The sequence below is a fragment of the Mixophyes fleayi genome, chromosome 2 (assembly GCF_038048845.1).
Source record: "Mixophyes fleayi isolate aMixFle1 chromosome 2, aMixFle1.hap1, whole genome shotgun sequence".
NCBI classification, from domain to species: Eukaryota; Metazoa; Chordata; class Amphibia; order Anura; family Limnodynastidae; genus Mixophyes; species Mixophyes fleayi.
Genome location: NC_134403.1, coordinates 85767273 through 85780975, shown reverse-complemented (window position 1 = coordinate 85780975; position 13703 = coordinate 85767273). Strand labels below are relative to the sequence as shown.

The 13703-nt window shown below is 41.4% G+C and overlaps 1 protein-coding gene and 3 non-coding genes across 4 annotated transcripts; all 4 read right to left on the bottom strand.

Annotated features, from left to right (window-relative positions):
- Positions 1 to 391: 391 nt before the first annotated feature.
- ATP5F1B (ATP synthase F1 subunit beta) lies at positions 392 to 5474 on the bottom strand. The gene is made up of 10 exons (XM_075199507.1): positions 5314 to 5474; positions 4279 to 4461; positions 3845 to 4019; positions 3450 to 3571; positions 2894 to 3078; positions 2426 to 2584; positions 2209 to 2331; positions 1151 to 1363; positions 862 to 1063; positions 392 to 621 (listed from the first exon to the last, which is right to left on the bottom strand). Exons 1-10 carry the CDS (start codon positions 5429 to 5431, stop codon positions 524 to 526), a joined length of 1578 nt encoding a protein of 525 aa, XP_075055608.1. The 5' UTR covers positions 5432 to 5474; the 3' UTR covers positions 392 to 523.
- LOC142141849 (small nucleolar RNA SNORD59) lies at positions 1440 to 1511 on the bottom strand. Its single transcript, XR_012688885.1, has one exon. It is a non-coding gene; the product is annotated as a small nucleolar RNA SNORD59 (small nucleolar RNA).
- Positions 3159 to 3230, bottom strand: LOC142141851 (small nucleolar RNA SNORD59). Its single transcript, XR_012688886.1, has one exon. It is a non-coding gene; the product is annotated as a small nucleolar RNA SNORD59 (small nucleolar RNA).
- LOC142141852 (small nucleolar RNA SNORD59) lies at positions 4089 to 4158 on the bottom strand. Its single transcript, XR_012688887.1, has one exon. It is a non-coding gene; the product is annotated as a small nucleolar RNA SNORD59 (small nucleolar RNA).
- Positions 5475 to 13703: the final 8229 nt, after the last annotated feature.

Sequence of the window (13703 nt, the reverse complement as noted above, 5' to 3'; positions counted from 1 at the left end):
AAACTACAAATCCCAGCATGCCTTGCCACCTATCTGCTGGTATCTACTGGCAAATCATGCTGGGACTTGTAGTTTCACAACACCTGGAGAGCCGCAGGTTGCCAACCCCTGAGCTAGCCAATGCATGCTTCCATTTACATGAACAGAAATTTCCAGGTGCATTAACTGTTTACAGATTTTTTACAGTACCAACTTAGAAGCATTATATAAAAGGGCAGGGAAACTATTGGCTCACATGCAAGGTAAGAAATACAAAGGAAACAAACGTATAAGCTAAAGTGAAGGTAAATTATAGATATCCCTCTGACAGCAGCTTTAGAAGCTACATTTCAGAACTGTGTCTTAGAGATAAAATGCTCTTCCAGGGTGACACTTCACACCATGACACGTGTTCTTTTTTTACAGAGATGTTTTATTGGAAACTTAAATACACTTTGCCAACATGATCCAGTACAGGCATAAAGAATTATTCAGGACGATGGGTGCTGTGGATGAGTGCTTTCAAGATAACATTATAATAAGTCTAAGAGTGCTCTTCTGCAAGTCTTTCAGCCTTTGTTACAGCTTCTTCAATGGGTCCAACCATGTAGAAAGCTTGTTCAGGGAGCTGGTCATACTCTCCTGTCAGAAGAAGGGAGGTCAGCATTAGTTAAATTACAAGAGTAACACTACACAACCCAAACATACAGCTTTAGTCTCAACATAAGGCATCAAGTTTTAGAAACTTCCGTTTGGGTCTCAAGATTCATAATGTAGGAGAGTTCATGTTACAGGGGTCATTGAATAATGTTACTTATGCTGCAGATGAGTTTGTTGTGCATAAAGGCTCTCATACATTACAAGTGCCTATTCAGCTTTTACCTTGAAGGATTTGCTTGAATCCCTTGATTGTATCCTTTAATGGGACCAATTTGCCCAGATGCCCTGTGAAGACCTCAGCAACCTGGAAAGGTTGCGACAGGAAACGCTGGATCTTGCGAGCTCTAGCTACAGTCAGTTTGTCCTCTTCTGACAATTCATCCATACCCAAGATGGCAATGATATCCTGCAGAGACTTGTAGTCCTAGGTCACAAGAAATAAGGATACAAAAATTTATCCTTCTGCCCAAACAATTAATTGTAATTGGGACTTTAGAAAATAAAAGTTTACCTGCAAGATCTTCTGTACACCACGAGCTACATCATAGTGTTCATGTCCCACAATGTTGGGGTCCATGATACGGGATGTGGAATCCAAGGGATCTACAGCAGGGTAGATTCCCAGCTCAGCGATGGCACGAGATAATACAGTTGTGGCATCCAAGTGAGCAAATGTGGTAGCAGGAGCAGGATCTGTCAAGTCATCAGCAGGCACATAGATAGCCTAGGGTACAAGAGGGTGAATAGTTATTTTTACTGAACACAAACAAGAGTTAATATTCAGAAGAGAACAAAAACTGCCTTCTCAGATTCAAGAAGTTGCTTCAGCAAACTCAGAAGAACGAAAGTCTGAAGTTACTCATCATTGCAGGCAGTGCCTCCCGAAAGAACAGAATATTGGACCACATCAAGCCTGCCTTTAAAATGGCAAATCATCATCATCATTTATTTATATAGCGCCAGCAAATTTCGTAGCGCTTTACAATTGGGAGCAAACATTAATAAGACAATACTGGGTAATACATACAGACAGAGGTAAGAGAACCCTGCTCGAAATCTTACAATCTATAGGACAATGGGCGTTAGAAACACAAGGGCAATTAAGCCTAAATTTATGACATGCCTATAGATCATGGTTTCAGGCACTTACTAGAACAGAGTAGCTGTTATTGGGGGTTTCTTGCCTACATGGCAAAGTCCCTCCCACCATTCTCCCTGAAGTGAATGAAATCTTACAGAGATGGATATTGATAGTTTTCCTCTAAGGAAACAATGGGTTTAGTGTGCTCAAGGAGCTCAGTTTGATATGTGTCCGCATGGTTGTATTAGGAGGCAGAAGGTGACACTAGGAGCACATGCAAACAGTAAGAAACAACCCTTACCCATTGCATGTTCAGTTACAGATTATGGAGACTACTGAAGACCAACAAGCCTTCCCTATTGGCCTAACTTCTGAGTTATCACCCTGACCTACCCATTTAGCAAAGCACATTGTACAAGATGCATACACACCCAATACCCCATTTGGTCACTTTACACAAAATAAGCCAAATAAAGTAGATGACAAACCTGTACAGAGGTGATAGATCCTTTCTTTGTGGTTGTGATTCTCTCCTGCATAGTACCCATATCAGTGGCCAGGGTTGGTTGGTAACCTACAGCAGAGGGAATACGACCCAGCAAGGCAGACACCTAGAAGATACTAGCTTTTAGCCTCAGACAACCAGATGCAGCAAGACTAAACTAATAATCGAGCAAAACAATTGACGTATTAACTTGCACTCACCTCTGAGCCAGCCTGAGTAAACCTGAAGATATTATCAATGAAAAGCAGCACATCTTGACCCTCTTGATCTCTAAAGTACTCTGCAACAGTCAGACCAGTCAAAGCTACACGAGCTCTGGCACCAGGTGGTTCATTCATCTGTCCATACACCAGTGCTACCTATAACAAGAGAATATAGTCATTATACTGACCTTTAAACAGAAAAAATAAAATACAGACTTTAGTAATAGCTTGACACTATGTAGTTATAACCCAGAAAGTGTGCATGTAAAATATTGAAACTACTCCGACAATGGCTCACTCCCATGCAGCCAAGTACCAGATGAGACACTTTGTACCTTATCAGTCTATAGTCTGGGGAAAAATCATTGAGCCATCAACACTACAGGACTCAGTTTTGCAATGAAGACTCATGTTCTGTGTCCCAAATTAATTGTGAAGGGAAACTGAGAAATGGAGATTAACTACCTTTGATGTTGTGTCCTTCAAGTTGATGACACCAGACTCGATCATTTCATGGTACAAGTCATTTCCTTCACGGGTACGTTCTCCCACTCCAGCAAACACTGAATATCCACCATGAGCTTTAGCTACGTTATTAATCAGCTCCATAATCAGCACGGTTTTGCCCACACCAGCACCACCAAACAAGCCTGAAAAAAGAAATACTGAACTATAGCAGAATCCAAACCAAAAAAAAAAAAAAAAAAGGTATTAAGATTTGTATCAGTTTCCTCTTCAGATAAACTAAATTGCTTCAGATATCTCAGAAGAACGAAAGTCAAATTGAAATCATCATGAAAGGAAACTTTAAAAGGAAGTCTTATCGATAAGTATGCAGTTTTAAACATTAGGTAAATGAGCAGTTGCCATTTGTTTAGGATGGTTGAAATATCAAAATTATTGTATTAGTCTTTAATTGGCAGTTTTAAAATGGTGAACATTTGACAGGAGCTTAAAGTCTGTTGTGGCCAAAAATGGTATTTTATGTAAAAGGGAGGTCACAGAATACTTGCAAACATACCAATTTTTCCTCCTTTGGCATAGGGAGCCAGAAGATCTACCACCTTGATTCCAGTGACTAGAATTTCCTGCTCAACACTCATTTCCACAAACTCTGGAGCCTCAGCATGGATAGCGGCATGCCTATAGATTAAAATGGTGACTACCATCAAGACACAGCAACCAAGGAAGTTAGGAAAGTACTGTCAAAGTACATTGCATTAATACACTATTTAGTGAAATCAGAAACCTTTAAAACACTTCAACTAAATGTCTTCAGTGGGTTTGATTTCTATAAAAGCAAATTTAAGCAAGATTCAGGAAAACACCCAATATGGAGACTGAAATATTGTGATACTTGTCATAATTCAGATTAAGTAAATATACTATGCATAATTAGTCTAGAAAAACACTCACTGTTTTGTTGTAATAGGGCCCCTTTCATCAATGGGTTCTCCAATGACATTCATGATCCTTCCAAGGGTCTCAGGACCAACAGGAATTTTGATTGGTGTGCCAGCATCAAGAACCTTTTGCCCTCTGACCAAACCCTCGGTACCATCCATAGCTATTGTACGGACAGTGTTTTCACCTATGGTTAGATTTGGATGTTAGAGTCTGTAGCAAAAAAGTGTAATTCTAGCTACGCTTGAACATATTTCCTTCTCAGATAAATAAGCTGCTTCAGAAAACTCAGATGAACGAAAGTCATGGAAGATCATCAAGGAAGGAACTAAATCTTTCACGGATTTAGCATAGCAAGTTGTATTTTGCAAATATTGAAGTTCAAGACTATTTTAGGTAATTGAACAAAAAAAAAAAAAAAAAAAAAAAAAAAAAATGATCTTTACCTAAGTGCTGAGCAACTTCCAGAACCAGCCTGGTGTCCCTGCCCTGGACCTCCAGAGCATTCAGGATAGGTGGCAGGTCTTCATCAAACTGGACATCAACCACAGCACCAATGACAGCAACAATGCGGCCTGTTGCGGTGCCTGCCTTGGCTGCTGGTGAAGCTTGTGCTGCATAATCTCTCCCTAGTAGAGACAGAAATAAATGACATGTAGCAATGCACATGATAAAAGGTCATATGTGGTTACAAAACAATATACTTTTTTATTTTTAGAATATTTAGTACAATAGATTGAAACAAATGCCATTACAAGTAGTTACCACTTGCAAATTGTCCCTGAAAATCAAGGGACCCTCCCCAGACTAACACATCAATACAACTGTCATTAGATGTAATGCAGCAAGTGACTTCTAGCCCATTAACAGAATAAGGCAGTGGATCCCAAACTTTCAGTTCAAGGCACCCTTGGAGTCTCCATAATTTTTTCAAAGCACCCCTAAGCCAAAAAAATTACCAAGTAGTCCCCCGCCTTGCTTACCACTGGCCCTGGCCGAGGCACCCCTGTGAGATCACGGAGGCACCTCAGGGAGCCTAGGCACACAGTTTGGGAACCACTGGAATAAGGAAATGATGTTCTACTTTACACTGTGCCCTTAACACAGTATTAATCACCTTTCTATTCTCCAACTGTCGTGGGACTACAAGTACCAGCACGTAGTTTAGAGGTTTCACAGAATCTAGAGTACCATTGCTAACCCTGTATGACTTATACTGCGGCAGAAGGTGGTATGACGGTCATCGCATACCCAAAGGCACGAGAATGCGGGTGTCATAATAACCAAGGTCAGGGAGACGACAGGGTTCACCACAGAGCATGCACAGGTCATTATCACCCTGCCACCGCCTGGCCTGCTCAACCCATCCCGGCCATCAGGGCGCGCACATCGCTCCAGGCCCTGCTCGCACAACAGAGGCCTAGACACCATTCAATGACACCGCTAGGTCACTACCTGTTACGGCGCGTCCGGCTACTTACGGGAGTGCAGTGCCGCAGGGGAGCTTCTGAGCAGGCTCTGCCCGAGCTGAAGAGAACTGGCAGCCGGCTTGAAGGCCTTTAGGGCCCCGGCGGAGCAGCGTCCTACAGCTCCTAACATGGCGGCGTCACAAGCAGAGAGCAGCAGTGCAGAAGGAGCTCTCACAAGCATTAGCTGGGGGGGCGGGTACTAAAAGGGCAGCCACACCCCGCTGTCCTACGTCACGGGGAGTGCTCATGAGTGCGATTTGTCTCCGCTAATGTCACTCCAGGACGTTTTATAATTCTATTGGATGATAAGACACTGTCAACGTGGCTACGTCATCGAGGCGGGATGTGGCGCCAGAGGTGTGTCATTCGCTGTGTGGGCGTGGCTTATGTGGCGGCGTGACCTGTGCGGTCATGTCCTTCAGTGTCTTTCAGATATGGTGGATGCAGGAAGTGTTGATAAGTTTATGAATCAATACTGAGTTATCTTCAGTTACTGATCTCCGGTGTTTTTCTTGCATCCATCCACTCATTAGTTTACAGTCGTCGTTTGAGAGTAATATCTAAAAAAATAGGAAGCAGTTTCTAAATAAATTCTATATTCTGATTTGCACTTTGTTCAAATGCATGGCTGCGATTGTACTTGAAGTTGATATGCAGGTGTCATTTGCAGCTGCACTGTTTTTAATTTTCTGTGGATGTTGCACATCTCATTTTAAATGACTCCCTTGGAAGCTTTGGACTTTCGCTATGGAAGAACAGTATAACACCCCTTAATGCTAATGTTAGTAGACATTATATCAATTGGCGTTTTTAATATTTTCAAAATGTTAACAAAAAATATTGTTTTTAGTGTTGCAATACCCATTGGTGTTTTCAGAAAGCTGCTTATTCATTTTTTTTTGCATTAAGTCTACAGCAACCTCTAAATGCTAGTAAAATGCATACCAAATGCTAGGGAGGCCTTAAAGTGGACTTGTCACCTACATGCAGAACCGTAATTTAGAATTCTAGCACCTGGGGTGAGAAAGAGAAACGCTGCCCCCTAGCCCTCAATTTTAACCAAAGTAACCTAAAGTATTCCTAAATTGCGCCCCCTTCAGCGTTGCACCCTGGGCGGTCGCCCCTGTCGCACAGCCCTAGTTACGGCCCTGCCTACATGCAGTTGCCGCATCTATTTCGTTGAGCTATTATTTGTGCAATTGTATTAGATCCATTCATTGGGAAACTGCCTTATAAGTATATGTCAGGCCTCATGAATATGAGACAGTTCCTTAGTGATGCCAACAGGTTCCTTCTTGAGTCTTCCAAAAGAATGCCTCCACTGTGTATAGGTGACTGAGATATTTTAAGAGGCAAAGTGGGGCCTACATGATACTGAATATAGCCTTTTCCAACTGCTGAAGGTCATTGTTCTATGATGCAATTTAAAAGCAGCACTTTAATCTGGTGGCCGCTTGCTGCAAATTGTAAACCAAGACCTGGAAACTAGCTGTCAATGAAAGCTTTGTGTTCCAGTGAAGTGGCCAGAAAACCGTCACTTATGGTTGTCCCTGGCCCCCATTGAATGTGAACATGTACAGCTCAATGGAGAGAAGCATAGACTTTCCCATTGAGCACAGGAAGTCTTGCAATGTCACAATTAGGACATCATCAGAGTCCTCTCTGCAAGGGTTCTCCCTTGCTGGTCAGCACTGATAGATACAGAGGTTGACATGGCAGTCCATGTTAGATCTAGGTCACAGTGCTCTCTGGCCAAATGGACTTTAAGAGATCCTAGAAATATTATTTGGTGCTTTCATTGCCTTATACAAAGAGAAGAGATCTTAAAGAAAGTCAGGAGACTAGATGGTATTAATTTCGATGTAAATAGAATCCAGTGTAACAATTATGTAGCAATGTAAGTAATGAATATGAAGTACTTGCCTTACTCTAGATCAGCGCTGGCCGGCCGGTGGTGCGGAGTCTAACGAACCCCCTGGTGTTCACCAAGAACCGCCGCAAGACGGGATAGGCTTTGCTGCGGAGGATCGCAGGTCGCGGTCCACTGGTCTGCCTCTAGAGGTAAGGATGTAGGAGGTAGCACACGATAACACTGGAACTGGAAGGTAGTATCAGGATAGCCGAGGTCTGGTACACTTGGAATGGAGATGAATACGTTGTCAGCAAGCCTGGGTCTGGTACACTTGGCGTGGAAATAATACGTAGTCAGCAAGCTGGGGTCTGGTACACTTGGAGTGGAGATAATACGTAGTCAGCAAGCCTGGGTCTGGTACACTTGGAGTGGAGATAATACGTAGTCAGCAAGCCTGGGTCTGGTACACTTGGAATGGAGATGAATACGTTGTCAGCAAGCCGGGGTCTGGTACACTTGGAATGGAGATGAATACGTTGTCAGCAAGCCTGGGTCTGGTACACTTGGAGTGGAGATAATATGTAGTCAGCAAGCCTGGGTCTGGTACACGTGGAGTTAATGTCTGAAAAGCCTGCAAGGAACTGGTACACGGGAGACACACGAGAAGCACCTAGTCAGGGTACATAGGAAGTTGCTCTGACGCTGTCCAGGCGTCAGAGCAGGACTTTAGTAGTGTTGCAGATTTGAATTCCCCGCCCCGACTGTCATGTGACAGCGCCGCTGCGACCCGGAAGAAAGAGAGGATCGCGGCGCTGGAGCAAGGACAGGTGAGTTGTAACATCCAGGTATTCCAAGATTCCAGGGTTTTTCTCTTTTAATGCTACATGGCTTAAAAATCCCCCCAAAAAGGTCACATGCATATTATCCATTATAGTCTGACAGAACTGACATGTTTTTTATATAAGAAACCCATTTCAGAGGTGATTCAGCACCCACAATGTGTAACCATCACTAACCCCAATCCTTTTTCAGCAATAATCCTGATGGAAAATTGAAAGGAGTACTAATATTGTTTTTTAAAAGAATCCCCTTGATCGATATTACTCATCATTCCTTTGGTGAGAAAAGAGGACTTCTGGTGAAATAAAAAGTGTTTAATCATTTATTTACCTTTGTTAATCGATGTTCTTAACTAGGGTCAATCGATTTTCCTGACCAAGATAATGTAAGAAATTGTGCAATTATTTTTTGTAAGGTACTTCAACAGGGTGAATGATCGAGTGATCACTAATTATTTCATATTACGGATTCACTATGATCAAGTGGGCTTTGCGCATATATAGAAGTAATAGATAATGCCGTAACAATAATCAGCTTAATTCACTACATCATGATCATGGAGGCCCACTCTTGTCTGGTCTACAGATGCTGAGAAAGTGTTTTATACAGGGTGGATGGACACTTCCTGAAAGGCATTTTGAGACATATGGGTATAGGCAATATTTGCATAGTATTCTGCCCTCTAAATGTTTTTTTTTCTGACCCTGTTTCCATTAAAAAAGGTTAGAGACAAAGATGTCATTTATGCCCATTTTTTTTGGTCTCTATGGAGGCATTATTTTTTAGGCTTTATGTTGGGAAGTGAGGAATATAAACTAGCTTTGTGTCATGGAGAAGATTGCGGCACCTGCTAGTATTGGCACTGCTACGCTAGGAGGCGCGGAGTCTAACACGCCGCTGGTCTTCACCAGGGACCCCCGCAAGGAACTTTGGACTTCGCAGCGAATGACGTGCAGGTCGCGGCCCTCCCAGAGAGCTACCTGCGCGTTGGCGGGGGTGTTCGTGATCGTACAGGCTGGAGTCAGGAACCGTGCAGGCAGATAAGGTACAAAATCAGGAAGCAGGGAAATAGTCAACAGGCCAAGGTCAAAACCGGAGGAATAATACTGAACAAAAGGAGAATCCAAAACGAGGTCAGAGCGAGCCGGGTCGGTACACAGGAATCAATGCAGAATATATATATGGCAAATATATAAAGATATATAGCACAAACGCTGGAGGCTAGTTACTACTAGTTGCTCTGGCACCCTAGTGGTGTCAGAGCATGGTTTATATAATGAGCAGGCTGCTGTGATTGGTGGTCAGTGGGTTGGCGGTCAGACGCGCTGACAGGAAGCGGGGCAAGCACGTCACGTTGTTAGGCAACGGGCGCACATGCGCTGAGGCCCGCCGAAAAGAGAGTCCCCGTTGCCTAGCAACGGGGTGCTCCGTCAGAAGAAGACGACCGACCCCAGTGAGCGGGACGCGGGTACGGCGTCTGATACTTTGTTTGCCGACAACCATATAGCAATAATCACAAATCCAGTCTATTTCCAACCTTATAACTAAGTTCAAAGGGTACCAGAAGCTCTCTAATTTCAAAATATACTTTTCAAAAACAGTTGCCCTGAATATAACCATTCATTGCTCAGTGGCCTGTTGCAGGCTTTTCCTTCCAAGTGGTATCCAACGTATTTTAGAAATATAGGTGTTACATTGTAAAGGATCTTTCCTAGTTGTTCGAGTAGAACTTCTCCCTCGATTTTTCAAAATTTGAGGTGATTCTAAAAGCTGTCAGTGTCAGAGTTTCTCTTGAGTAAGCAGAATTAACATTATTCACATGAATGTGCTACTGAAAGTATTATATATATTGTAAACTCTCCCAATAGATATCCCCTCAACAAATTTGGTAATGATTTTCAATCTATGGTTAGGGACTTTATCTGGGCGGTGACGGAGGGTTGACCTAGATTTGTACAAGATATTTTTAATAGACAAAGAATAAAGATTGGTTTACAACTACTACTATTTTCAAGGTGTTACCAAGCTGTATAGCTCTCTCATGTTATGGGATGGTCTGTGCCAAAACCAGTCAAGCCATCGGTTACATTAGAGCAGAGGTTTCAAAACTTATTTGACCTACCGCCTCCTTTTCAGAATTTTTTTTAAAAATACTCCCCCTGGAAATCTACTCACTTTAAGTGACAAACAGATAGATGAAGTGACATATTTGCATTCTTTCATGTATCTAGATTTCTACCTACATCCTACAACATAGTAAAGAAAGATGTAAATAAGACACCTAGAAACTTAAAATTATAAAAAAAAAATATTAAAATCAACTATAGTAACATTCATATTACACCATAATGAAGGACAATATTTAAAAAAAAAAAAAAAAAAAATCACAAACAGCATTAAAAATAATCTTAATGAGGAGGATGAACCTCACAGCACTGGGATCATGAGTTTGATTCCCGACCATGGCCTTATCTGTGTGGAATTTGTATGTTCTCCCCGTGTTTCTGTGGGTTTCCTCCAGGTGCTCCGGTTTCCTCCCACACTCCAAAAACATACTGGTAGGTTAATTGGCTGCTAACAAATTGACCCAAGACTGTGTGTCTGTCTGTGTGTGTCTATTAGGGAATTTAGACTGTAAGGCCCAATGGGGCAGGGACTGATGTGAGTGAGTTCTTTGTACAGCGCTGCGGAATTAGTGGCGCTATATAAATAAATGGTGATGATGATGATATGCTGCTATTAATTTTTTTAATGTTCGGTGTTTTTGTTCACAGCATTTTTATATCACTGAAATGAGCTATTTGCTGTCGGTTTCTTTTTTTTTATTAACCGATTTGTGACCGCACTGAACACACGATCCACTAAATATGATGAAGGAAATGCAATTAAAAACTTCTGTACTATAGTCAATAATCCAGGATAAAGTGTAGGCATCTGCTTTTTCAGCCAGAACTGTTAGTAGCCATCTTTGAATTTAAATTTCAATTCCTCATTTGTTGTTACTTCTATCAGTTCTTCTTGTACTTCTGGAGATTCTTCTGTGTTTGTACTTGAAAAACGGTCCAAAACCCAATTGGGTATGTTCATTTTAAGAATATCTTCAAATCGTTGATTGAAGTCAGAATGGAGAGCCTCCAAGTGCTGACAATAGGTAAGCAAGTCTTCATCATGTTTTTCTACTGTTGATAACTTTGAAATCTGGCTGAATTCCCCTCCTCCTAAATTTCTCTTGTACAGAAGAAGTTTTGTCACAATCGCGGAAATAAGAGTTTTTGTTTTGATTAAATTCAGCTCAACGCCTTGGAGCTGTAGATTTGTTTCATTACATTTATTAAACAAGTCTGTGAAATAAGCTATGTGATTTTTGGGATCATTCAAGTTTTGGAAGCTTCATCTTTGTTTTCTAGGAGCTCTAGCACAAAGAGTTAAGGGGTGGGTATATTTACTAAACTGCAGGTTTGAAAAAGTGGAGATGTTGCCTATAGCAACCAATCAGATTCTAGCTATAATTTATTTAGTACATTCTACAAAATGACAGCTAGAATCTGATTGGTTGCTGTAGGCAACAACTCCACTTTTTCAAATGCGCAGTTTAGTAAATATACCCCAAACAGTTAATAAAACTGTTCCAAACAGGCACCTTTTGAAAGATTTTCTGCATGAAGCAGCAAGCAATTGAATTCTTAACTATTATCAATACAAAGTTGTCCAAACAATCTATCATTCAATGAATTGCTTTTGATTTTGTTGATTGCTTTAATGACATAAGATAATGACGTATGTAGGCGTTCACTCAGATTTTTGACAACTAAGGGCTTGATTCATTACTGATCTTATCGTGTGCGTAAGTTGCTATGAGTATTTTAAGAACAAACGGGGGAGGGGGGGATAAGAAATTTGCAATTCAACAAGGAACGGAAGTTCAAAGACACGCCCATCTTAAGTCTTTTAAGCAATGGAAAATGAGATGCAGTGGCTCTTAAGCAGTCAGTCCATCTTAAGATCCCCTTCTTAAGATACACTTCTTATTTAAAGATAAGACGGTATTACGTAATGCAAATGTGGGAGATATGAAGAGTTTGTTTACAAATGTTAAAACACTATCAATTGAGTGTATATTGTAGGGGGCTAAGTGGTTAGCACTTCTGCCTTACATCACTGGGGTCATGAGTTCAATTCCTGACCATGGCCTTATCTGTGAGGAGTTTGTATGTTCTTCCTCTGTTTTCATGGGTTTCCTCTGGGTGCTCCGGTTTCCTCCCACACTCCAAAAACATACTGGTAGGTTAATTGGCTGCTAACAAATTGACCCTAGTCTGTCTGTGTGTTAGAGAATTTAGACTTTAAGCCCCAATGGGGCAGGGACTGATGTGAGTGAGTTCTCTGTACAACGCTGCAGAATTAGTGGCGGTATATAAATAGCTGATGATGATAAAATTCTTGTTACCTTATTATTCGCATTAGCATTTATATAATTAGATTACCTTTTACAAATGATTTTAAAGTGTTATTTAGTTAAATCAACACACCTTTTTAATCACCAACATGAAAAATCGTATAATGTATTTCAGTTGAACTGAGCGCATGTGGATGCAAATGCATCTAATTTGCTAGCATAAATAAACATGCATATATATATTAAAATTAATATATGCTAAAAATTTGTGTCCTGGCCGTTACAAAATGAGTCAGGAATCAAACTCATGACTCCATTGTTGGAAGGTGGATTGGTTAACCACTAAGGCAACGTTCATTTAGAAAAATAAAAACATTCTATAGACTAGAGCGAGAAACTCAACAATACAGCATGTGTGCAACAGATGTAAGAGTTTAGATAATAGTACTTGAAGAAAAAAAACAACGCAACATAGCTACTCTTCCTTATTACCCAAAAATATATGCCAGTCAAGATCTGCACGGGTATCTTAGTGGTTAGCACTTCTGTCTCACAACACTGTCTCATGAGTTCGAATACCAAGCATGGCTGTGGCATCTGTGTGCAGCTTGTGGGCCTTATTCATTAAAGAAACACAAGAAGAACTTTGCCCAAACCAAACTTTGTTTTTTGGCAAGGGCTAGTATTACGCGCTCTACCACAATGATAATTCTGTCCTCATATTTCAAACGCAACTTTATAAGGCCAAGGAGCATTTATAATTCTTAATGTTTTTGGATCCAAAATTCGTTTCCCAAACATGGCCTTAGCTGCGTAGACTTTGTGGGCCATTAAGATAAGTAAAGTCAAAATTAGATGAACTTTGAACCTTGCAGTAGTGTGGAATAAAAATTTTGTTTTGGCAACCAAAGTAAACTAATGGCTCTTTTTTCAGGTATCACACTGATACTGTTACGTCTCACTGGAGACAACTACCAATCGTTATTGGTACTGGCCTTCCCAGGGCGCGGAGTCTAACGGACCTCCTGGTCTTCTCCAAGAACCGTCGCAAGGCGGGATGGTTTTAGCTGCCGGAGGCCCGCAGGTCGCGGCCCCTAGGTTAGCCCACCGGCGTGGTAGAGAGATAGTAGTAAGATGAACGGTTCTGGGAACACAGTAAAAGGCCTTGTCTAGCTGGATATTAAACAGCTTAATTGTAAGAAGTAGGAAGCCAGACGTACCTTGCTGTCTAGTAGAGAGGCACGAGGAGACAAACACGAGAGGAGTCAGGAACTGTATCCGGTTCAGTACACAGGTCAGCCAGTGCGTTTTGCC